At 39.8% G+C, this 26,389-nt stretch overlaps 1 protein-coding gene and 2 long non-coding RNA genes across 4 annotated transcripts in view; 2 read left to right on the top strand and 1 right to left on the bottom strand.

The window, feature by feature from the left end:
• Window positions 1-10,368, top strand: part of LOC114140785 (uncharacterized) — a 36,932-nt gene extending 26,564 nt beyond the window's left edge. The window contains exon 3 of the long non-coding RNA XR_003594681.1: window positions 9,475-10,368. This is a non-coding gene — a long non-coding RNA (uncharacterized LOC114140785). The remainder of the gene's footprint in view (window positions 1-9,474) is intronic.
• On the bottom strand, window positions 678-22,959 carry sonb (SON DNA and RNA binding protein b). Of its 2 annotated transcripts, none has more exons than XM_028010990.1 (20): window positions 22,813-22,959; window positions 22,211-22,414; window positions 21,340-21,374; window positions 20,647-20,831; window positions 19,825-20,015; window positions 17,848-18,026; window positions 17,169-17,436; window positions 16,878-17,071; window positions 16,622-16,774; window positions 16,156-16,331; window positions 15,033-15,167; window positions 14,575-14,661; window positions 14,253-14,474; window positions 11,079-11,189; window positions 10,854-10,970; window positions 8,338-8,485; window positions 7,959-8,027; window positions 5,908-6,023; window positions 5,476-5,577; window positions 678-1,326 (listed from the first exon to the last, which is right to left on the bottom strand). In XM_028010990.1, the coding sequence occupies exons 1-20, from the start codon at window positions 22,893-22,895 to the stop codon at window positions 1,249-1,251; spliced, it is 2,853 nt and encodes a 950-aa protein (XP_027866791.1). In that variant the 5' UTR covers window positions 22,896-22,959; the 3' UTR covers window positions 678-1,248. The 2 variants fall into 2 exon arrangements, with proteins under 2 accessions (XP_027866791.1, XP_027866792.1); XM_028010991.1 differs by having other exon boundaries at window positions 22,211-22,411; window positions 22,813-22,945.
• Window positions 22,960-24,759: 1,800 nt separating this feature from the next.
• Window positions 24,760-25,878, top strand: LOC114140784 (uncharacterized). Its single transcript, XR_003594680.1, has 2 exons — window positions 24,760-25,164; window positions 25,274-25,878. It is a non-coding gene; the product is annotated as an uncharacterized LOC114140784 (long non-coding RNA).
• Window positions 25,879-26,389: the final 511 nt, after the last annotated feature.

Here is a 26,389-nt window from a genome sequence, read left to right on the forward strand (position 1 = left end):
TGAGGTGATCGCTCACAATAAAATTCTTCTTAAATAAAAACAATTCACCCCTCCGCCTCCCATTTTCTCACCTTCTGGAAGTCTCCACTATTATGTGTAGTCTGATAAGTAAAGATATATCAGTCTTGCACAGCAGAAACAGACTTAATGCTGTTGCGAGACTAAAATTCGGCATGTAGGTAAATATAAGGGATCAGAGCCAATTAGAAATCCAAGAATGCCCCAACAAGCACTGCACTCCCAAGACATTAAAACATCAAATGTCCTTGTCAAATCAGTAAAAGAAATAAAAAACACACAAAAGAGGAAAAAAAATGCAGTTGAAAGATTATTTACTGAAATTACAAAAGATCAACAATGAAGATTTGTTTGAAACGAGTCTCACAGTCAAAGCAGCAGGTAACCATGTAGAGTAAAGCCAAACCTCTAGTCACTAGTGGAAAAGGGTCATTTAAGTCCAAATTGTCTTTAATATTACATTAAACTAAACAAACCTCCTTACATTATTTTCCACAGTTTCCTTTAAAGACCTCATTTACCTCAGTAGGGTGAAAAGTGGGCGCTCCTCTCATGCCACCTGAACCTCTGATCGTTTTTCAGACTTTAACAACTAACAAAGCTGTGAGACATTTCCAGTGAAAACACTTTTTTTAAAAAAACCCAGGCATTGTAGGCTATTTAACCGTGTTACATAAATAGAATCTTTATTTCAGTTTGCATATGTTGGAAGGCTTTATTCCAACTTGAACAGCCTCGTGTGAAACATTTAGTCAGAAGGAAAACTACAACAAGAGGACAAACAGAACCAAGGCCTGCCATTTACTGCAAGAAGTCTTTACTTAGTTTCAACTAATAAAAGATTAAAACAGATGCTATACATTACACTCACTATACATATTTACATAACTTACAAAGGTACAGCCATGCATACTTTATACAATCTCTGTGTAATACGTCCGAGCATGTTAAAAGGGGTTTAAAACCACCTAGATGGCAGCTGAGATCTCACTATCTACCAGCTACAACAGTGAAGAGGAGAATATTTAGGTACCAGAAAGAAACACCACAAGTGGATTTACTGACTGGCTCGGTTCCATGTTGCGCACCGGGATCTGCCGTGACAGTGAGGCGCCCTGAACAAAAGCAGGAAGCTGTTTTGGCTGGAATACATCCTGTACCTTCCTGACCGACTGACTGTCACAAGGCTGAAATGTTTGCAGTGGGGAAATAAAAGCTCTGTGTGAATGTCTACGTGGAGAACAGAGGGCCGGTGGAGGCAGCAGTGAAGACGGGGCCGGTGTAGAGTCCAGGTCCGTCTGCAGGAACCTGCCAGACAAAACAACAAAACACAGGAACAAGATGTTCACTCATACATCTAATGCGTTTTAACACAACACTGGGTAGCGTTAGCAGTCTAGTGTTCCTGTTATGTACTCAGAAATTTCCTTGTTGTTTTTATTACATTTCTGAGATTTTTCTAAACATTTCTGAATTTTCTGGTGGAAATTTACACTTATCCCCCCCCTGGGCTCGGTACAAAACATGACCCGCTGGCCTAGAATCATAAGGAAGACTGCTGACATTACAACTTCTCAACTGCCAGTAGCTGCACTTCCATTGAGCATAAAATTACTTAAACTGGAACTATGAAACTAAGTTTGCTGAATGGAAACACGCCACGTTTAAAAAAAGAAAGAAAAAGTTTGAGGTGGTTTTTCCGCTTTATCAAAATTAGTGTATTTCAAAGAACTGCAAGGGAAAAACTTTTTCTGCATCCCATGAGTCGTGATCAACAACTCAATGTTACTAAGAAGAAGGAAAAAGAATACGACAGGAAGTGGTAGGAGGATGATGGTGCAGCATAACAAGCTTATTGCAAAATGTTATTTTTTCAGCATTAGCGAAATATTGAAGTGTTGAGCACATTCAAAATGCAAACTTAGCTAATAATAACCTTCACAATTTGGCTTGGAAGGTTGGTGTTACCGTTACTGTATCCTAGCATACAAGTGGAAAGTTGAGTGGAAGGATCGCCAAAGTAACATCTTGCAGTGGTGTCCAAAGCCGGTCCTCAATGTTTGAGGTTTTCCCCCACACCCAAGTTAACTCTACAGTCCTTCACTCTGCCAGCAAACCTGTTTTATTGGCCTCATGTAATATTTTAATATTCTGAAAACTTGCCATATTTCATACATCACTCTGGGGAATGAATTGCTTTAATGAGCTGAACTTTTTAAATTGAATTACTAAAATAAACTAAACCTTTTTATGCTGTTCTAATCTGCTGAGATGAACCTGTTCGGAAGAACAACAGGCCACGTCCCCATAATCAACACCGAGCAAAAATATTTGCCGTTATTGGCATGACAACCACTGTTCCCATCACATCTGACTGTTTGTGGCACAGGAGTTTTACGAGGAGACTTCAGTCAAACAGAACTTATTGTGAATAGCTTTGCATACAAATGTGTGAATAATTAGGAGTTTGCAAAGAGGCTTACAGCAGCCGCAGCGCCGAAGGTTGCTCTCACTTCTACCTCGCCGTGTTTGCAGCAAGACGCTACGAATCTTCAAGAAGTTTGCGGTTGAAAGAATTTCCTTCGCAGCCATCTGCCGGGTCGACAGCAGCAGCAGCAGCGATTTAAGGAAGCTGATTGGAAAGTTCGCTGTGTGGGGGCAGCTGTCTATCCAACACAATCTAATGAGAGGCTACAAAAATATCTCCGATTTTTTAAATTTAGATTTAGTCTCTCATGGGTGTAACATGTAGATAACTTGAAACTATTAATGCAAAGTCATCCGAAAGCTTAACATAGACTTTATTTTAAACCCAACATTCAAACATCATTTGAAGATGTTCTTGAATTTCACACGAAATTAGGTTCCTTTATGGGTCTACAGCTATAACAGCTGGGAAGATGGACGTGACTGATTACCTTATATTTCTTAAAAGTCAGCTGGTCTTTCGATGAGGAACAAAAAAAATGGAAATAGAGTTTATTACAAAATCTTTTGAAAACGTTAGACAAACAAAACTATATTTAATATCTGATCATTTTCATATTTCATCTACAAAAGGTGCGACTGAAAAATCTCATCTCTGGTTTGTACTTTGATAAAAAATTTTAAAAAATTTAAAAAAAGAGATCAGCTTTGTACACCATGAGACACTAATGCTAACCTTTGTGAAACCTTGGATAGCTGCACTAAATTTTATCTAAGAGCAGCCAAACGTCTGGAATATTGGATATCAGGAAGCGACCTTATAAAATGCTTCCAAATCCGACCTTCAGTAAACTGCTGCTGCCTCTGAGGCTGATGCTCTTTACTGATGTGTGTCAGCACATCTCCGCCGACGGAAGTCGCACAAACTCGAAGCTTCTTAAGTTTTGTTTTTTTTTAAAATCAAAACTACACTTAAAGTAAACAGCATCTCCACTGCCTGTAATGCGTCGATGGACTGACTGACCCCTGGAACATGCAACACCCTCCATTCTCCATGTTAAAATACTCCAAAGCTACATCCAAACCCCCCGAGGGCCAGACGGAAATAATGGCTCCAACCATATGGGTCAGGATCTTTCTTTCCTAGCCAGGCTTTCCTCTTCAGGCTGTGAGCTCCAATGAAAAGGAGCATTTTAAAAGGAAACAATCTTCCACCTGACATGTTAACCTCAATGAGGGTCAGTAGGGTCAATCTGCCGACAGTAGCAACTGTCCCATCTCTTGTTTTTCTTCTTTTACACTCCAGGGGCTCAATATAGAGAATATAGAGAGTAGAAGTGGAGGGGGAAAAAAATCGATTCCGTAGAGAATCGCAATTCGTAGTACTGGGAAATTTTGAATCGATTCAAAATGTTCAAAAATAAATTTTAAAATGTGTTTAAGTTATCTATTTTATGACAAACGCAGCGCACTAGTCAAAGTTCAGGTTGAAGAATCTGTTGAAAAGCAATTTTTAGTCAAACTTTAAACAAATCTGGTAGCTATGGAAAACCACAAGAGGTTCTTCCAATCAAGAAGTCTTGTCTTCGTGATTGGAAGACAGGACTTCTGGAACAATGTTCTTTGGTAAGAAGAGACCACGGTAGAAATGCCACTATGAGGTATAGTGGTGGGACAGATTCCCAACTGCCCTGCAGTCGACCATGAGATGCCAACGTTTCCCAAAATTCTAATGTGAGGCCATCGTTCCAAATCCAGCAGCTAATCCACAACAGAAAAGAATCAAAAGTTCCGACATCAATCTGTTTAAAATACAATGACTGCTTTTCTTGCTCTGAGGTTGAATGTCACTCATTTCAGAACGTTCAAAACGTCTTGATAAATAAATACCAGGAATGAGAAAATGTGATTCTAGCCTGATTTCATCAGGTAGACGTTTACTTTCATTCAATCTTTATAATGAAAAGGTCAAACTACTTCATCTCTTATGACAGCTCAGTAATGCACTAATGGGTACAGCATGGCTGATAACTAATGGATCGGTGATAATGGAAGCATTAGTGATTCTATATGGCTGATCTATAAGCTGGCATATGTAGTCAGACTGTCATTTCATCAAAGTATAAAACCAACTCAAAATCTACTTCCACTTGTTTCCTTGGAGAATTTTTCCAATATTTTCGTTTAATGATCTACATCCCAGGAAAGAATGTCAGAATAAACTCAATAAAAATGAAGCACACCTTTAGAAGATGCAAAAGAAAGAGCAACAATTCTGCAACGCTGCAATTTTAGCTGCGCGTATATTTACATATATGATTTTTATTTTATTTTCAGAAATATTCACTACCATCATCTAGGCCCATTTTCAATTCATTCAATTAGATTAAAAATACACTGTTTACCCCAAAGGGAAATTAAATGTTAGCAGAACTCATATTCTTTGAAGTATCTTCAAAGAATTGCTATGGATGGTGATGTTGTGGGCAGGAAGGATCTCCTGCATCTCCTGACACAATCAGAACAACTTTGTCATCAAAGGGAAAAATACTACTTGTGTTAATGCCTTAAATAAACACCAAATTCTTTGCTTCATAGTCTTCAGTCCTGCAGTTCTACAATATGTTTTCCTTCAGCTGAACTTTCCACAGTAATATCCTAAAGCAGATGCTTGTGGAGGGTGTTGATGATTGTGTTGGACAGCTGTGATGTCTATAGTCTTCCTAAAATTTTTCTAGGCCTTAACATAATGGATTAAAGTAAGACTGTATATCTGTGGTCGATCTAAACACGATAAATGTACTCAGTTGAATCCGAAATGATCTCAGCTGATCTGATACTCCCGCCTACACAGCAAATGACTGATGAGAGAGAAAAGCCGAGGCGTTTTTTTTTTTTTTTTAACAAGCTAAAGGCCACGAGAAAATAACAGCAGCTGTTTAAAGGCTCTCTAATTGGGACGTAGAGCTACAACAACAACAAGAGCATTCTGTTATTTAGACCCAGGCGGAAGAGAAGACGAGGCCGTACCTCTCCGAGAGCCTGCAGGGCGACGGTGGCTGCCATGGCCTTGGCGTGTTTCTTATTGGGACTGGCGGTTTGCGGCTGATAGTCCACCCCGTTCACAGTGACCTGCAGCAACACGGCATATGGATGGCTTTAATAACACAGGAGCTGTGGATTCAGTTGACTTATGCTTTTGATTACAGACCGTGGAAACAAGAAGGTCAGGAAGGTGCAAACACAGAATTCTAGATTTATTCAAAAAATGTATGAGAAAATTGATGACACTAGCTGCATTTCCATGAATCATAAAAGTTTGGACACACCTTCTCATTGAATTCAATGAGAAGGTGTGTCCAAACTTTTGGTCTGTACTGTATGTCACGTAATGAAAAAGTTCCTATAATAAATCAGCTTTTCAATAATATTCACATTTATTGAATGGGTCTGTTTACCAACCTTGAAAAGGAAACTCTTGCGGTGGTCCGGTCCGCTGTGGTGAACCATGACGAATTCTGGCTGCGTGATCCGCTTCTTGTTGCACAGCTCAATGAGAGCGGAAACCGGGTGCTTCCCTGCGCACAAATAAAACCAGCGTGAATAAAATGAGAAGGAAAGGATGGCGACCGTTTTCACAAGTTTAATCAAAAGACATTTTCTGTCAGAAGCCGAGTCGTGTCTTCAAGAATATCAGGTTTTGATGGGAGTTCTTTGAACCGCTCCCATTCTAGGCCACACTGACAGCACCTTTGATAATGAGAGCATGAACAAGCAAACAGATACATCTAAAGCTAATTTCAAGATTTACTGACTTATTTTATGTATGCAGACGCATGGAGAATCTTTTTGTTTAAACCAGCGGCGAAATAAGGCAGGTGGGTCACCATCTATTTCATTAAGTTCACTGATCCCTCCTGAAGAAAACATGTCCTTCACAGTTAGGAAATGTTCTAACATCTACAGCAATGGGCCTTATGTCCAGTTTCATCAGACCACAGGACAAGTCTATGTATATGAATGAGTGTTTGCAAAATGTAATCTGGCTTTTAATGCTTCTTTTAGAGTAATGGCTTCTTCATCCTTGTGTGGCCTTTCAGGTCATGTCAGAACACGACTTCTTTATCTTTACAAGATTTTTTAGCTTTTGTTCTGGGGCTGAATCACAGATTCAGTGAATCAATCCCACTGAACCTCAGAAGAAACAGGCAGAAACCTTAAGGTAAACAGATAAACGTGGAACCTTCAGGTAAATTGCCCCAGTAATTATTGTGATAAACAATAACATTGTTGTTTTCATATCACTTTCAAGTAAATATATTCAAGTAATAAATGCAAGTTCTCCGGGGCTCCGTGCCGTGGTGGCGTAGCGGTTAGCGCGACCCATATTTGGAGGCCTTCAGTCCTCGACGCGGCTGTCGCGGGTTCGACTCCCGGACCCGGCGACATTTGCCACATGTCTTCCCTCCTCTCCTTCCCCGTTTCCTGTCAGCCTACTTTCGTAAAAGGGACACTAGAGCCCACAAAAGACCCCATGGAGGGGTAAAAAAAAAAAAAAAGCAAGTTCTCCATCTCAAAGTGGAATCAGTAGATTCCTGACTGGAATTGGAAGTTATCTTAAACATCCTAAATAAAATACAGCAACCAAAAACAATAAATAAAATGGAAATAAAAACCACACACAGCATGAAGCATTGAACATGGATTATGATGTCTCTATAAACAAAATTGCCCTTCAAAAATATAATTAACATAGAAATTAAATTATTTAAAATTTATAATGTGATTAATTAAGAACTAAAAGTTCCTGATGCTTTGAGTAGCTTGATATTTTCATTTAACTGATTATTTGTCTGTGTCGTATTTGTTGCTGCTTCTTGGCCAGGACTAAATGTGTTTTTATCCTGGTAAAATAAAGGTTAATCAAAATGTATAATTTGAGAGGATCAGTGATTTCAAAATAAAAACAAGTCAGAACTAAACAAATGGAACACTGTATTTCTGTTTATGGAACAAATCTTTCTAAAATAACCAGAGTATATCATGTTTTACTTTAGAAAGTAATCAAATATAATATTCTAACCAGGTATAATGAAGTAAATTGACTCAGTAGAGTGCTGTATCATTACAAGGATATAAAAAAATTTTGTGTGTAGCGATATGGTATCTATAAGGATGGCTGATTATTACAAATTGACTTTTGGGATAAGGGGCCATTTTCTTTCTTCCAACTACTCCTATTTTTTCAAAACTGTCTATTTACATCAACATGGGACATGTTCATGTTTAATTGTAAATGAATAAAACAAACTCAAGTGTGTGTTAATGGAGGGCAGCCTCATCTGGAATCACTGCGCTGCCATGGCGCTTTGAATAAGACAAGTCTAAGCCTAAGTGCTTTAGAGACACAAATCAAGAATCAATCAATATATCTGACACGCAAACTTAGTTTTCCATATGTGAATCTTTTCAGCAAGAGCAAACAGTCGGACATAATACAGTGAATGTGTTACCCATTAGGTCCTTGGTTACAACAAGTCCTCCTGTTTGCTTCTGTGGCTTTTCTCCCTCAGCAACAAGACCTGGAAGATAAAAATCAGTGAGCACAGGAACTCCATTAGCACTGCTGCCGCATTTATTATGATCAACTGTCTGAAAATCTCCCTAAAGAGTCTATCAGTGGGATGTGGAAGGGGCTGATGGAGCTGCAGAGAGAAGCAGGAGATTTAACAGGAAATCCAGCGTTTGCATGTGGGGAGTTATTATACAGTACAGAACCAAGAATTAACCCTTTAAATGCCTGTATAATAATTTTAATGACCAAAAACAGGTAATAATTTTCTATAAATTAAATGATTTGTACTAAATGACCCCAAAAAGAAAAATTCGCACCTTTTCTGTCCACCTTGAAGTCAATGACGATTGGTTCCACCGTCCCCTCGCGGTTCCTCCCTAAGCCCTCGCCCGTTCTCCAGCCCATCTTCCTCATGAGGAACTCCCCAACGCCGCCCGACACCGGAGCCGCCCTGAGGAACTGGTCCTACACCCAGGAGAGAGAAAACCACTCTGCATCAGCACAACTCAACATAGACCCAATATAGCCCTGGAACGGGTCACACCACTAACCTTTTTAGATTATGTCAGGAAGAGGAAGTGATTCAGTTTTAGTTTTAATTGTTTATGTTATGTAGACATTTCATAGAGTTTTTTCGATATGCTTAAGAACCAACCAGTCTGTTTCAGACTGACTGACCCAAACCTGACACAGTTAAATCAGATCTAAACTACTGGTGGGTTTGACAGAACAGACTGTAACCATCCAGAGTCAACAGGGACAGACATGCACTGAGGCTCCTGACAGACACATGTCAGCTTGGTGTCTAACAGCCCTTAGCAAGACATGCAACCACAGACCTGCAGTGCTAACAGCTGAGGAAGACTTTGCAAAGTTTCACCTTGGGGGAGCGAATGTTTAGGACTGGTTTTGAAGGTAAGATATGAAAGCATGTTATTGTGGGGTTTAGAAATTTTAAAAGCAATTTATTTTTTTCTCTCTTTTTTTAATTTCGTTGTTGATTTTGATTTTGTTGAAGGATTTCAGACACAGGTTTCAACGATGTCAGTGATTTTACCACCTTCCTAGAGCTGGACTGCTTTATCAAACATCAGATATTATATGTGGTTTAAAATATCTACACAAAGAAAGTGGCAGGAGAAATTGAGATCAACTCTATAATTTACATTTGAAAAAGGACATTTACATACGCTGAATAAAAAGACACATATAATTTCTTTTTCACCGTTTGAAGTTAAATCAGGCCAAATTATTTCTGTTTAAGCTTCATTAGAACTACAAAACAATTATTTGTATTTGTAAATCCAAGTTTTCTAGCAAATGGAAAGAAATTTGGTGATCAGATTTTTAACAACATATATTAGTTTTTGGCATACACCAAGTTAAATCATTCAAATCAATCTTTTTCCTTTGCCATAAATAACTTGTTCACATCCTTCTGTCCTCCCCTACAGGACAAACCCAGAAGATCACACAGGATTACACAACACAGTGTGTTAGCCTCACAGTTTGACTGGATCACAGGAGTCAGCATATAGAGAGAAGCGGTCTAGGATTGAGCTGGCAGCCCTACCGTTGACTGGTGAAAACTGATCCCATCTCATTAAACGGGTGAGCTGCCTCCGTCAGTCTCAGCGCCGGGTTAAGGTCAGTAAGTGTGTTTTTGCAAGAGGAAAAAGGTGAGACGTCACCTCTGTCATAAACGTTCACACCACAGTGTCTAATTTGTCAGTGACAGCTGGGTTACTCTGCGACTACAGCAGTTTGTGTGAGCCTGCTGGTCAGCCGCTGAGAATAAAGATGGACGGAAACCAGAAACAATGCAGCATTCGTTAAAAGTCCTGAACTTTTAACCAATACCAGCTCAGACCCCTTAATACAAACATGACATAGAAAACTGTGTTTTCTCAGGGTTGGTAACAAACTTAAGCTTTTGTACCGAACGATTTCTTTTCAGTTTCCTTTAAGAAACACTGCATTTTTTTTTTCTTAACAGGGTATTAAAGGTGACATTGCACGCTTTCCTAAATTCCCCTGGTGGGGTTGATGGGCACCTGACAATATCACAGTGGGCCCACTTTTGAGAGTTATCTAATCCTGATTCACAGACTGAGAAAAACCGCCTCAACTCAACCTGGGCCTGAACGCCCCGCGGATTTGGTCACCATGTTTTTCTTCCTAATACCTTTGGGTTTATCATCTTGATTTTGAAAAGTTCCTGCAGAGTTTCGTTTAATTTTACTCTGAGGCAAGTAGTTTGGAGTTCAATTCCCAATTTGTGACCTTTGGGAAATGCCACCCTTTCATGCTGTCTCTGATTACTGTGAACAAAGAAAATTTTTAAACTTTTTGAGACCCAAAAGTTCTCTTCTTTCAGTTTACACTCCAAACCTTTCGTTCGAAGTTTCTTTGTTCAGAACAAACATGATCTCTGAAACTTAGACTTAAAGACACTGGTACATCTTGGGATTAACATTTAATCAGCTAATATTTGTTCTCCACTCCTTTTAAAGTAGTTGCCAGGTCCATGATTGCTTTTTTGGGTGTTGTTCTTTTACATAACTAATCACTAAAATATATTTGTGTGCTTCCTAAAACAAATTTCCATGTTAAAAGTGTAGCTTGATTGAGATTTGACAGTGTTGGGGAATTGCTCTGTTTTTTCCTGAAGAAATGCAAACCCTCTGCTTAATGGACCAAAACTTCAACGAGGATTTCCACGTTGCACACATTGAACCACTGAAGACCGATGGTGAAAAACATCTGCCCTCGACGTCGTTCATGTGTCTCACCGTAGGATTTTACGTTAAATGAGTGGCTAAGTAACCCTTACCTTCTTTAGCCATGCTTGTGGTCCGCTGGTAGACAGCTCCTCTGAGCTGAGAACCTGGGCTCCAGTAGAACCAGTAAAGAGACCAGGAACGTTACTGGACTGAGCCCAAGCATCCACCTGTTAAAAAAAAACAAGCATTGCCTTAAAAGCCAGCCATTCAATTGTCATTATAACTATTTGAGAAATCAACATTTCCTTAAGAATCCTGAGTGAGAGGTATTCTACCTGCTCTTGAGCGCGGCTGAGCATACAAATGGCACTGACGTCATAGGGGTTCTCAGCCAATCGCCTCTGAGCTTTGATTCTCTCCGTCACTGCCTGGGTGATATCCACATTCTGAGGGGAGAGAAGAAGAAGAAGAAAAAAAAGGCAATTTGAAGTGATGGAAGAAAACTACCACTATATCGGTTTGGACGTTTCTGTATGTGTCACTGCTCATCTACAAGGACTCGTCTCTTCCAGCTGCTGCTTCAAAACTTAAGGCTTTACTTAAATCTTTGCCGTTTTCCACACGGGAGCTGCAGTTCTGATATCTGCCAGAGACGTTCCAGATGGGAGGCAAAGGAGAGCTGGGTGTTTAATATACAAATATGTCTGACTGGAGTTAGCTGGAAAGTGCTGAGGAATATATCAGAATAATAAAATGCATGTTTGAAATGAATTTATCTGGAGTGCAACAGCACACAGTACAACATAACAGAAGTCAGGTTTCTATGGAGTCAGGTCAAACCCACTTTATTCTTGTTTCAGGTCAAACCCACTTTATTCTTGTTTGCAGTTAAAGCTTTCATTAATTATCTTCCGCAGCATACAAGTGAAATAACTTTTATTTTATTTTATTTTAGCTCCATGTGCATCGTTTTGATCAAGCGTTCCCAAGAGAAATTCTGTTATGGCATTTTAGGCAAGAACATTTTTATTTTCTTATTTAAAAAGGGAACTGTCTTATTTGTTATTTGCATCTTTTAATGTATTTCTAATATTGTATAAGAAGGGCTGAAGAAGATCAATAAAAAAATCTGCAAAGTGTGATCATGTTTTATACGAATAACTGGTAGAATGATTGACTACTCTAATAATTGTTAGCTGCAGTTCTAACATAAACGTGTGAAAGTTCATAAAATGATTTTTTTTTAATATATATTTGGGGAGTTTTTTTCAGAGCTTCTTAGGCTCAATGAACCCAAAATGCACTCTGCTACAGTTCATACTCACTTCTACTTTATTTTTTTATTCTTCTTAGTCTATAAAAACTATTGCAAAATGCAGTTCTAGTTCTCTGGAGCAACAGAATGAAACTTACAGAACCATGTGAGAGATTCTTAGCTCATTCTGATCGGGGAGTTTATAAACACAGCCCCGTGTATAAATGTTCTGTAGCATCTGTTGCAAACACTGTTTGGGCAACCATTTTTTTATTTTATGACACTTTCACTACATCAAGAACATGCATCTGCTCTTTTCCACTCAGAAGCTTTCTCCAAGATTTCCAGCTCAAAACAGCCTGAGTTTGGCGTTTCCCTTCTGATGCTGCTGATGGAGGTTTTGCCGCTTGTTCCGTTTCAGAATAACATCCCTGCCAGCCTACAAAATACCTTCATCCACGTGAAACCCCGCAAGAGCGCTGCAAATTGAACAGCGACAGCAAACTGTAAATACTCAGAGGCCAAGTGTCTTGTTATTTCTCATTTCGCTTGTATTGACAGCCCAAAGGCGCTGGCAGTGATGTGTGATCTCTGCCAGCGCTGACAGCCGATCTCATTACAGATGTCTCTCTCTGCTTGTGCCCACCAAGCAGAAGACGGCGTCTTGTTATTCTGCAGAAACAGCTGCTTCATGCTCAAAGCTCTGATCAGCGTGGCTGGGTTGGGTAACGGTGACCTCCGTGGCACCCATCAGGATGCCTTTAGTGTCGATGAAGAAGTCATTCATTGCATTAAAGTGATCAAGCCAGAAGCTTTTTTGCATTTTCCACAGGTGAAAGGCCTCCTTGCCAACACCCTAATCTGTAACTCCTCCACAAATTCTCTAAAACTTCACATCTACACATCGAGAAGAGACACACGTCATTGTTTTGTCAATTCAGTTGAAGAACACTTTATTAATCCAAAATAAATAGTAACTCATCTTATCCACGGTTCTTCAAAGAATTTGCGTTGATGCTGACGGCCGCGGGTAGGAATGATCACCTGGAGCGACTGAAGAGGCTCTGTTGTGTAACCGTCTCAGAAAAAGGATGCTTAGGGTCCTGCAGGTTTCTTTTTTATTTCATTTTATTGCAATGACGAATGGGATTTTATATAATGTGGAACTCTACCAGCCATCATCCTCTTTAGGAAGGTACAAAATGTCCAAATCAACCCAAAATACAAACTGTAACAATACCTTACTCACACACAAGTTAAGAGAGAGTCAGTAAGTCCTGTTGTAACATTGGCTGAAATGCCATTCAGAGGAAGAAGACATTACTCCATATGCAGCAAAACAAATCTAGATTAGACTTTGCAAATGTACTGAGGTTCTGATGAAACTAAATCAATCATCCATCTATTCCCTCTCATCCCTGAAGCTTCACAAAGGAGGCTGGTCCCCAGCATTCACTGGGCAACAGGCGCAATTCATCCTGGACAGGTCGGCTTTGAATCCATTTTAGTTCAAATAAATCTAACACAGAGAATAGCTGCTTCTGTTTTATGTTCAAATATTACGTTATCTATATGGAGGCTCTTAAATAACATGGCAGACCTTGTAAATTGTTTGCATGTCTCCACCTAACTTCAGTGTTAGTGTCAGCAGCCAGGAGCTTCTGAACTGGCTAAAACGAGTCCAGCACCACCTTCTGGTTCAGAAATGAACTGCCGTCTAGATAAACGTGCCAGACTTCTACATACTTTTGTTTGCAGAGTAGAACATTTCTATAAACTCTTTTAATAAACATGTACGTAACGCAGTAAAACACCAACAACAGTCAACAGGCATATTGCTGCAGTTTTTTATTTTTCAATATGAAGGCTCAAATAGCCACAATGCTAAAATATTTCATATTTTATGGGCGCCATGGTTCTCAGTTTATGTCACCACATGGCACAATATACTGGGATTTAAACTATAGCGCTTTGTTTATGGGAAATGTTGCTTTATCTTCCCGGAATGAATTGTAATTAAATTTATAGGACGGTGTGAGTTTCTACAATAAGCTCAGATCTTTCCAGCTGCTGCTTTGGGAGCTCTAAGTGTTCAAGCAGGAAATGATATGGGTCATAACAGAAAACAAAACATTTTAATGATACTGCACAGAGGTGGGCATCCTAAAATACCAAAACGTGAAAGTCCAACCAGGACAGAATTGAAGTGACTTTATTAGACACCAACAATCCCTATAGAGAGTTTATGTCTTACCTGCTGCCGTACTTCAGGGAAAACACTGTCGCTGTCGGGTACAGGTGCTACCTGCTGCTCGATGACGTCGGGTAACCCTGAATCTGACGCCGCCTCGCCCGACAGCGAGGTGGACGTCGCCGAGGGAGCGGTTGACACAGACTTCTTGCCCGTAGACGTAGATTTGTCAGCTGTTTTCTCAACTGGAACCCACTCTCCATAGGCAACCACTCCTTCTCCCTCCTACATGGTAGCATTGTGAACAGGAAGAAGCATTAATATGTGTTAGAAACAGATGAGAATCCTTTGCTTCTCCTAATTGGTTGTACAGACGAATCCTGACCTTCTTACGATGCTGTGACCCTGAAGACACAGGAAACTCCTTGGCCATTTCTGCATCACTACGCGATGTTGGACGAACTGTTGTGTTCTGAAAGTTGGGAAAAAAAAATAAAAAATTGCAATCAAAATTTAAATGCTCATTTTTATTTTTCTTAAAACAATCCATGTAAATGCTGACTAGTAATTTTTCAACTCCACTTATGCACTACATGTTGCATTTAAAGTAATCAATCGGCTGCCAGATTCAATACAGCTTATTTTTTCCTATTTTTAAGGGGATTAAACACAATATTTTTGGCAAATTAACTAATTAAAATCTGCCTTTTCTGCATTTTAAAGAGCTTTAATACATCTTTTAATAAAAAACGGCTGTCAAATCACACCAACTACAGCTTTATATCTGCCCATTTTGCCTCTTCAGTGTCCATTTCTCAGTTTAGAAAAGACACAAAAAATTACATTAATGTTGAAGTTGATGACTTTTTGCTCTCGAATGGTTGATCCTCCAAAGAGTTTGCCGTCGTCTTCTTCATCGGAAACATGAGGTAGTGCCACCGGCAGCTCTCCAGTGCTGTCTGCAATCATCTTGCATTTCTATAAAAACACAGAGAACAATAAAATGACTTAACAGATATAATGCCCCCCCCAATTTGAGATCATAACTTCATCTTAACATATTCAGTCACTATTTGTGGTTTTTAGCTTTGGAAAAATTAAAGGGTTGTAAAGGAGGCTTTTTTTAATAAACTTTTCTAAACCTGCAATAAGGCTGTAGGTCTTGACTTGTTACCTACTATGTGGTTTCAAGTGGGAGAGTGCAGATGTATACAGTCAGAAGTAAGACAAGGTGACATTTTCCGTTTTTTAACAATTCCTGACACATTCCAAACTAAATACACGTCTGGTCTTCAAAGTCTGTTGTTTCTCGCTGTCCTTTAGGAATAGCATAGACTCTGCATGGAAAGAATACTACCAAAAAAATCCTCTACCAATCAATTCATGCCTCCTTTCACTTTCAAGTCGGTTATCATGAAGTTCAGTACTTAGAAAAAAACACGATTCTTACTGCTATGAAAAACTGTAGTTTTTATCAAACGAGCATAGCTACAATCCAAATATATTTGAGCATTTATTGATAATGCATTACTTTTAAATTCATCATACATTTGGCTCATGTATATTGGCCATCCTTAATTTTCCCTAACAAAATAAGTCAATTAGATAAGTACTGTATTTAATTGTATTGGTTTTTGATGGGGATTTATAAACATACAAACAGGATTTATGCTTCTTCAGTTGTATGTTTGCAAATAAGATGAAACAAACTTTAAAATATGCATATTTGTGCTAGTTCATTTTTCTAGTAAGCTTATGGAAGTAAAAGTATTTCTGCTGACCCGTAGGGCTTCTTCGCCTTAGCTTTCATACATCGCCTCAACATTTCGGCCATGTTTTAGAGAATACCTGACATCGATGGAACAAATCCTCCAAACTGAGAGAATGCTGATGACTGCTTACTGTTTTAAGTGCTTTGTTTAGTCCTGAAAACTCACTCACACACACACACACACTGGGGTCTTACATCAGTAAACTCCTTAATGCTAATGCTGTTGGCCTGCTTCGCCACTTTCTTTTTCACTTCCTCCAGAGCGGCCGAGTTGGACTGGATGCCGAGGATAGACGGCTTGTTACCGACGGAGTGCGGCGGGAGCAGCGAAGACAGAGTCCCCATGTTAGACAGAGCTGCAGTCACAGACGCTATAAGGGAGACAAAGTTAAAAAAATTAAAAAAGGTTCGAAAGAGAGCCGAGAAAATAGGGTTCGCATTGTTCATTTAAGTTAGTAGAGCAACACCACATTTATTGTTTTTAATTCTGTTGTGTTGGTTATTCAACCATCAAATTGGCGCAAAGCACTATTCTACCCATTCAGTCGGGGCAAAGTGGGCAAAGTCGGGGCAAAAAACTGTGCAGTGTGAACTGGGCTTAAAATAATCTAACCAACATCCCAGAATGTGACATAATTAAGAAATGATTTCCAGATTTTACCAGCAGTCATGCTAGCCATCGCTGCGTTCATGGCCATGTTTGGTAGGGCCAGAGGAAGCGCGGTAGTCCTAAGGCTGGCAGGGACGGGCATCCCAGCCTTCACACACATGGCAGCAGCATTGGCCTTGGCTATTTCCAACAACTGCTCCTTATCTGAGGAAACACAGAAACAGGAATAATTAACCCCAATTTATTCAAAAACTCATAGTGGCAAATGGTAGCTTTGACTGTGGAATGCTGGTTTAGCGTATCTGACCCAGTTCGCTGATGCGTTTTGGGCTGGCACTCCTGCTCCGGTCCTTTCTTGTGGGCGATCGTTTTTTGCGCAGGATGAGGACGGGGGAGTGGCTCGGTTCGCGTTTCCAGCGGTCCCTCTGGCTGTAGGTCAGCCTCCTACGGTTGCGCGATGCAGACCGTGAGCGGGACCTCCGGGTGCGCCGGTGGGCCGACCTACGCAGCGAAGAAACCAACAAAACACAAACGACGACATCGGTTCTGATGCTGGTAACCGTATGTTGGACGTTACAGAATGAAAGCGTAACGCTACCTGGAGCGTGACCTCTTCCTCACTGAGCGGCTCCTGGATCTGGACCTTCTCCTGTGGCTCCTGCTGTGGGAGTTGGATCTTTTTCTCTTCTTTGATGACTTCTTCTCTCTGTTTCTGTCTGGGGACCGGGACTGCTTTCTTTTCCTCCTAGCTGGTGACTTGTCATGAGACCTGGGCTTTTCTGAAGCTTTCTGCTGAGGGGCGGTGGACTTCGGGGCTTGTTCGGGCGCAGAGGGTGTAGGCGGCTTGTGGGCAGATGAACCAGAACCTAAAGTTTTAGGAAGACCAACAAACAAATTCTAATCAAGCTGAAAATCCAACTGGTGCTTTGAGACAGTGTGACATAAACCAGGGTTCATGTTCAATACATTGTCATACGCCTCCCAATGATTACAAGTAACTTTTGAAAGGCAAATATTAAGCATACTTTTCAATAATTTAACTTACTTTAATTGGTCTAGTGTAATATTATAATCTTAAATGTGTTTTCATCAGCTACATTTGATATTCCACATCAGATTGTTAAATTGGGCGAGATGTGTCGAATTCACTCATCAGTCACATACTAGCAACATCTGACATAGAGCTAATAAAAGGTGACAACATGTGAGAGCTCAGCCTGTGAGTCAGAACTGTGCCGAGGTGCTTATGTGGATTTGTTGGCTTTATGTGATCTTACCTTGTTTTTCCGTTTTGTCTTGATTCTCCGCTGGCTCTGCTGTTTTTGGTTCAGCTCTCTCTTCTGCCAGCAGGGGTCTCTGTGCAGAACTGAGGCTCTGCACCGGCGACTGGGGCCTTTCTGAAGGACACTGGGCACTGAGCACGGACTCACACAAACGTCCTGTCGTCTCAGACGGGCTGCAATCAACCGCACCACAACATCATTTGTTTCATTTAAGAAACATATCAAACAATTTAAAAAAAAAATGTTCTGGCCTGTCTTCATTACTGTAATGACAGCACTTGATTGAAGCCAAGTGACAGAATCCATGGAAAAATACATGAAGTAACCAGCAGCCCAGAAGATGAGTTTTGAAGCTGTGTTTATGGGCTTTATGTATATTTCAATGCCAATTGTGACATCAATGGGAAACGTCTTCATGCGTTTTCCTTAGAGAGATATTTACAGCTAGAGTGGGCTGAGACCATCTGCAGCTGTACTGGTTATATTTAACAGTATTTATGACGGTGAAAAGCTTTTTCAGAGCTGCAGCACCTGGTGATTGTACAGTGTAATCAACTGGATGGTGAACATGTAACACTCATGCAACTTTGTTATGTTTTTGTTCTTTGCTGAAACTGCTCTGGTCACTTCTTGTGGTTTACTGCTTTTGTCCAATTTAAGGCCAAAATGAAATTTGTACTTTCTGTGAACTAATTCCTCCATTTAGGGACTTCTCCAGATGTACAAAAGTATTGCACATCATTATCTGTTGGACTGACGAATATCAGCTGGGAAAATGGTGCATTTCGCCCGACATTAATCGGATGTTGATGCTACAGATGGCTGTAACAAACAGGAAGTGGAGGATACATTTCAGAAAAATGGAGAGTTTTCCCTGCTGTACTTGAGGTTTGGACTGTGAAACGTTCAGAGTTTGTGCCTCTGGTAAGACAAAAACCCACCAGCGAATGAGAAACTTTGCTAAGTCCTCTCCCCATATTAAATCTTTTTTTCAGAAAAGCTAAAAACCAGCTCAAGCCAGCGTACAAACTTTGAAGAAATGATCTCAAATTTTGCAGTTTCCGTCAACCTTTCCTGATGGAATACCACAAATTGCCTGGAAAAAAATAGATCCAACCAGAACCTTCTACGGCAGATGTATGTGGTACGCCACAGACAGATGAGGAACACTAAAGCAGAGCCAGATGAAACATCCAGAAGAGAATTATGGGATAGCAGGATGATTCTTCTTCAACTCTGAGGTGATTTTAGCTACCAACTCTGGTTGGTGGAGAAAGTAATTCACTTGAAATTCTATTCAGTGTGAACAGGGTCTAACAGACCTGGTGTGCCAACAGCAGAGGACCTGAACTGAAAAGCAAGTTATCAAAATAATGAGAGAAAAATAATAATAGGATTCCCCCATTCTCTTCCTGGAGGACATTTTCAGGACTCTCCCACAACAGTCTGGCAGACTGCGTCATTCTCTGCGTCCACTCATTTTTTATTTCAATCTGCCTTCTTTTTGCTCAGGGCTACCCTCTATGATATAACCTTGGACTTATCTTATGTGACAACAATCACCCATTTTTAGATTGTTCCTAATCTATTCTATAACAAACAGAGTCAACAAAACAAAGTGCTACTTTTTCCACAGCTGATATAAAAGGAGTTTCAAAGCCAGAGGCCCAAATTTCAGTAAAGCAGGACTTTTCAGCGGGACTCTCCAACCTGTGACTCTTCAGACCTTCCTTCATTGGTTCTTATTCATTTTGAGTAAAACTGATGTTCGTGTAGTTGGCCTGAGGGTTAAAATGTCACTTTGGATTAGACAGGTTGAAGACCCCTGCATTAGTGATTTAATTAGGCCAATTTGACCTTGATCAGAAGGACATAGACTGAAAAAACTGAAGAGTTTTTTTTATTGAATGCATCTAGAACTCCCTCCAGGGGCATTTATCATATCGTTTGTTGTGATGATACCTGTAATACCTGCTTTCGCTTTGGTGGCACTGTGAAGGAGACGGTGATTGAGCCTGTGATCTTTGGCAGTGGAGTCGCAGCGATGAGGCGGGGTTGCTCTTCGCCGGGGAGGAATGGGACTCAGAATTGGAATGTGATGGTGGACACGGGCTCCTGCTCCCAGCTCTCTTTTCATTTCCATTTCCTTTATTGGAGCTGTCCTGTTTTAGAGTGAAAAGCAGCAACAACAAAAAACAACTAAACAAAAACCTGATACGTGTATATGTGATGTCAACACAGAGATAGTTTGGGAGAGAAGGACCAGCATCGGTCCAGCTTATCCACTACTTGTTAGAAATTTGAAGAATTTCAAGAATTAAATGAATAAAGATGAAAGTTTTTTCTTCTGGAAATGCTGATCTTATTTATTTATGATAAATAAATGCTGTCAAACAGCAGCTGGATTAATTGTAGATTCTTGATTTGAATATATTACAGACATAAATGAAGGTTCTTATGCAAATTAGTGAAATCAGGCATTTTTGGGTGGAACTCTGACCACCAGATGGCGACAAAGTGTTTCAACAGCAAGTGTTGAGGTAAACACATTTCTGGGATTGTTTCTGTCACATTCCCTGTTTGAATTGTTTTTGTTTCTTTACTTCATTCGTCATGGAAACGGACCAGTGGGAAAAATAACAGGCTCACCATCAACTCCATATAACCAGGTATCAAAATGTCAATATTTTTAACTTAAGATAGTAAGCAGAAGGTAAATGATACATTTGATGAGACTAATAATCCATATAAAACAAAGCAACCTCTATCTACTCTACCATGAATTGCTGTTACCTGTTTGGGGATGATATCTGGCAGCTGTTCCTGCCGAGGTCGCAAACATTCATTGAGCTTCTGCTTCGATGTGACTTCCGAGTCCGAATCAGACGTGTTCTCTCCACTTCTCCTCCTCTTCTTCTTCTTTCTCTTCTTCTTCTTTCCCGACGAGTGCTCTCTTTTGGAGCTGGACTTCTTGTCACCTGGACCATTCAGGAGACATGTTTAAGACACTGCAGTCTTGCAATAATGCATAACTATCAAGTGGTATTTTCAAATTTCCTGTCAACTTTAAACATTTTTTAACTCAAGAACATGCCGGTCAGCTGGATTACTGCCTTAGTGCCCCGAGCTCCGGGGGTAAACCGGAGTTTTCTGGGGTAAACCCTGCAGAAAATTAAACCCCCTTTAAGACTGCGATGGTAGCCTCACTCCCAACAACCAACATATAATATCGCATATGGATTAGGAGTTTGTAAAGCGCCACATGTGAAGTTTTCCCCACTCACTATAAAAGTATAGAAAAGGTCAAATTTGATATTTTAAGCATTTTTCCCAATAAATCTGACCTTTTTGTCTCCATGCCTGTAAGACATATTGATATAAATCCCATCCCCTCTCTCACTCCTGATAAATATGGAGCAAAAAGTTGGCCCTCAAAAAACACAAAGCACATGTAAAAGATGAACATTTTTACTCTGGCCGACTCACCTTGTTCCTTCATCTCTGGAGCTGGTGTCTCTTTTCTACGAGGAAAAGACAAAAGACAGGCAAGTTCCCAATGAAAACACGCACGACAACCAAAAACAGCAGAGTGTGAAGTCTCAGAATTCGCCATCTTAAGCATCTGTGTTACATCCATTTGTAACTTTCACGAGTTCTCCCTCTCTTCTGACTTGATTATGTCTACGACTTGTTTCAGCCAGGTCATGCGTTACCATGGTTTCAAAACTGTAAAAAGTTTTCCATTAGAAATTCCAAACTTTTTTAAGCTCTGCTAAATTAGCAGTTAGCGTGACTAATGAGTCAGCTAACATTAGCATTTTATATTTGTGCTACTCTATGAAGAAAACAAGAGCAACTCAGATTAATAATCTGCACAAGAAACACTTACTTAGCATGTTTTTACATATTGTTTTAATTCACCTGGCCCAGGGGCATACAGTCAAAGATAATATTTGTCATTTCATTTTAAGACAGATTGAATCTGGGCTGCTTTAAATTTCACTTAAGATCTATTATTACTGTGAACATGTTAGCTTCTAGTCTACACAATACAATATTTTTCTTTCATTTAAAGAGTGAGCTTAGGTTTGTCCTGGGGTAAAAATGATTAGAAATTGTGAGATAAATTAGATAGGTTCACAGGGATAAAGAATTAAATAACTGAAAGTAATTAAAACGGATTTTTAAAAAATTGTTTCAGTGGTAAACTTGACATTTTGGAACAATAATGAAATAGAAGAAAACAATTAATTGATTAATATTTAATTCAACTGCTGAACAAAGTAAAAGCAATTATTGAAGGATATTGTTAATATGATAACATGACTATAGATGCTCTTTCAGATGAACCTGTTACCTCGGCTCTTGTCCCTCCATGTCGGCTCCTGACTCAGAACTGCTGTCCTTCTCATGGTTCTTCCTCTTCTTCTTGCTTTTGTGCTTTTTGTGCTTCTTCTGCTTCTTCTGGGACTTGCTGGGGTCCTGATGCTGGGCTCTCGGAGGACTTCTCTTTGCCGCATCACTAACTTTCTCTTCACAGTCCGCGCCTGTTGCCTCGCTGCTGGGAAACGGATCAGAACATCACGTTACCATCTGATTATTTAAAAAAAAACAAACAAAAAAACCGCGAGGGCAGCATCGAAAAGATCCATGTGGAAGCAGAGAAAAAAAAATGTTTAGCGTTGATCTTTCTGACAGTGCTGCCGTTTGGCCTTTAATCTCCACCGTGGTTAAAATAATCTTCACAAATCAAACAGATGATCTTTATAAATATATTAAAAAAAACAGTTTCCATCTGTATGAAGACTTTCATCCCCTGCCCTTCCCGAAGTCTGCATGCTCTGCATGGTTAGTTCACAACATTCAGAACCACATGATTCGGCGACATTCAGACCGCAGGGCTTTCGTTAGCAACAGTCCGTCAGCAGAAACACAAGCTAAACACGACTGACGACAAACCTTTTGTCGTCCTTCTGCTCCTCTATCTCTCGAATCTTGTTTAGAATAAAATCCTGGAAAATTTGTTCTATGTTGGCCGCCATGTTTCAGTGTGTAACTAGAATAAACGTCCGGGTAGGAACTCCATCCGCTCGATAGTTGCTCCCCCCGCTGTTAGTTTTGTTCTCAACTTTATTTGTAGACGTACCATTTACAGTACAACAACATAGGACAACGTTGACTGAATGTATTTACATATCTCAGAAAAGAACAGTACAGATAAGCAAATAAAAATAAAAAGCTAGGGGGTTTAGGTTTCAAATAGTACATTTAAAGCATTGCATATTCCAAACGTATACACCTTTTGACGCATTTTAAGAAACAACTACGTCTTTCATTTTTTTTGGCGTATAAAAACCTCCACCAAATATGTCTTTTCCTCAAAGTGTAAACAGAATAAAGCCATTATAATGAACCTACTGCTTACTATAGAGCTGTGTTGTGCTTATGTTGATGTTCATGAATTACATGCTACTAAAAATAGTGTTTCAGAAAACAGAAATTTAAACTTTGTTGTTTCTAGCAACTCGATTTGAGTCTTCAAATCTTATAAGCTACTCATCAGTTTTGGAATCATGAAATTGATTCTCATCTTTCATCCCATCATCCATCTGAAGACGTGAAAACAAAAACCTGATAACCTGATGAAGATTTCTCAATTTCTAGCGTTTTTCAAATGAGTATCATTTTAAATAATCCTAACCAACATAAAATGAAAATGCCGAATGTCTTTTCATACAATAAATGCAAATATCTGGTTTCAACTGGATCTGCTGACAGGCTCAGAATCCTCCTTCATTCAGAGCAGATCTGCAATTTTCAAGATAAAGCAAATTATATTTGAATGAATTTGTGAAACGGTTTCCCTCCTGCACTCCTACTTCAGCTTTTCTTAAATGCGAAGGAAGCGTTCTTTAAATTCCCATTGCCACAACGTACTAAAACTTAATTTTCTTTACTTTACCAACACAAACATCAAAAGAAAAAATTAATACTTGCTATATTGGAACATGATGTGATGTTTTATGAAATTATCCATTAAGAGCAAACACTTAAAAAATGTGTTTCTTCGAATAATAATAAAAAAAAATGGCAGCAACTACCTAACTGTTGATTTTTTTTTCTTTTCTCAGATTTACACATTTAAAATTATACTTCTTTAATTGACCTGACACTACAGTAAGAACCCTAACCCCAATCCTAACCCCTACCCCAAGAGCTTCTTTTTCATATTGTTGGGTTCTGCAGGGGAGTGGTTTCTCTACATTTACAGGGTGGCAGGCAGACGGGATCCAGCTGGTGCTCATCAAGACCAATCAGCGAAGGCCTTTAATAGGAGCGGCTTCCCTGAGGCAGACGCCAGATGATTTTGCTTCTATAGTGGTATACTCTGGCTCTCTGTGCTGCTGTTACTGTGTTTAGCTTGTTCTGATTCCTCTCTCATCTATTCCCTCCTCAGAGAACCAGCCCTGATCAACCCCTCGTGTTCAGTCTACCTCATTACCTGGTCCTCGCTGCTCTGCTAAAACTAGCTCCTGGATACCTCCACTACCACCAGCCAGCTGCTGCCTGTCCACCCTCAGTCTCATGCTGGAACTCCTCCCCCCGGAAATCCCACACTGCACCGACTGCTGGAAAACCCATGTACCCACCTCTGCTCATCCTAACCCTCAGACAGTAAGCCATCACCAGGTTACACCACCATTCCCTTCATTTGCTTCCCTGTTTAACCACTCACCTTTCCTCAGTTCCTCCTCTGGCCCGGTTCCTCCCTGCTGCTGCAGATCAACGCCTCTCTATTCTCTCCCCATTTGCACTCATTGTTCAATAAATCTGTTAAACTGCGCTTGGTGTCCGTAGTTGTTGCTTGCCTTCGAGTCCTGGTAACCCCTCACCATGACACATATTTTTACCTGCAATTGTGGAATAAATTATAACTGAACCTTCAGTGAGGATTTCTGACCTCATTTGGTGAAGAATAGCTCCAGTTAAAGAGATGATTCTGGCTCCCTGTGTGCAACAACAATAAAAGAACCTTTCTGGGAATTTCCCCGACCTTAAAGGTTTTGCATAACCCACATTTCCATCTTAAAATACGCTTGATTTTTTTTACTAATTTCTGTTCAGATATGGGTTTATCTTCATTCAAATTAGATAAACTGGTCTCTCCCTCTCACCTGGATCCTATATAAAAAGCCCAGATCAGTAAGTTCTGCAGCTTCAGAGACTTTCCACCACTGAAGATCTTCAGCAGTCCGTGCTTCAGACAGCCAAGTCTACCGACAGTCAGTTGAAAGGGAAAAATAACATCCGGTATGTGACTTTATTGGGATTTTTTCCATTTAATCCTTGACAAATTTCATTGTTAGCCATTTTTAACAGGTAAATGTTGATCACCTTCATTTTTCTCTCTCTCCACCAGTAATCATGAAGATCCAGGTTGCCGGCTTCCTGCTGATGCTGCTCTCTGCTGTCGAGCTCTGCGAAGGACTAAGACGCATCAATGCCATGACCAAACAGCAATGCGATGCTGTAATGGCAGCAGAAGTTAATAACGGGAGGGGATGCCAACATACTGAAACCTTCATTGTGGCTACTCTCGATGCTGTCAATGCCGCCTGTCAAAATGTGAACGAAGCTCTTGCCACATTTCCAGTTGTTGACTGTACACGCAAAATGAGAGCGAACGGTTGTGTTTATGAAGGTAATGCACATGGAGCAAGTAAAGTTAAGCTTCAATGTGCAAATGGTCAAGTTGTGAACTATGTAAGTGTTGTAAGACTTGCTTAAAAGCGACACATCAGATAATTCCTGGCATATATAAAAATTTGAAGCTCATGTTTATCCTGATAGACTCTTAAGCTACTTCTGTTTACATTGTCATCAGTTTCCCTACATGTAACTATGTCTGAACTTCCAGAGAGCTTTTTCTTTTGAGCCTTATTACCCATTACCATCTTATGTTTTGGCTTTGGCTTGTTTCTTGTAGCTGTCTCAATCCAAATAAACTTATTGCTTACAATCTGATATAACTGCTTTCTAAATGTTTTACTCCTACAAATTGTCTAGGTGTTTTTTGGTTTGACATATAAAAACCTTCAAAATGGAGGTGAAAGAGTTGTTAAAAATAAAAACAGTTTTGAAAAGACAAAAATATCTAAGAAAAAAAAAAAAAAAAAGAGCACAAATCTAGCCTTTGTTTTGTTTTTTCTTATAGCAACGTTTCAGACATGGACGTTCATTTGCAGTAAAACGTCTCACTTGTTTTAAAATGTGTTGCTGTAATAAAAACACTAAATGATCCAATAACATATCTTGAAGAATCTGTGAGGAGTTTGATAATTCATATTATCAAATGCCTGGCCTACTATCCAAATCCATTTAGTTATAATACAGAAGTGCTAGTCAAAAAAATTATAGACAGATCATCTGAAAGGAAATGCAGGGCAGGATGAATGAGCAGTGTTGTATAAAGTACTGAAATCTCAGAGTCAAGTAAAAGTATAAGTACCTCTCCAAAATATGACTTTGGTAAAAG

The sequence above is a fragment of the Xiphophorus couchianus genome, chromosome 24, assembly GCF_001444195.1.
Source record: "Xiphophorus couchianus chromosome 24, X_couchianus-1.0, whole genome shotgun sequence".
NCBI classification, from domain to species: Eukaryota; Metazoa; Chordata; class Actinopteri; order Cyprinodontiformes; family Poeciliidae; genus Xiphophorus; species Xiphophorus couchianus.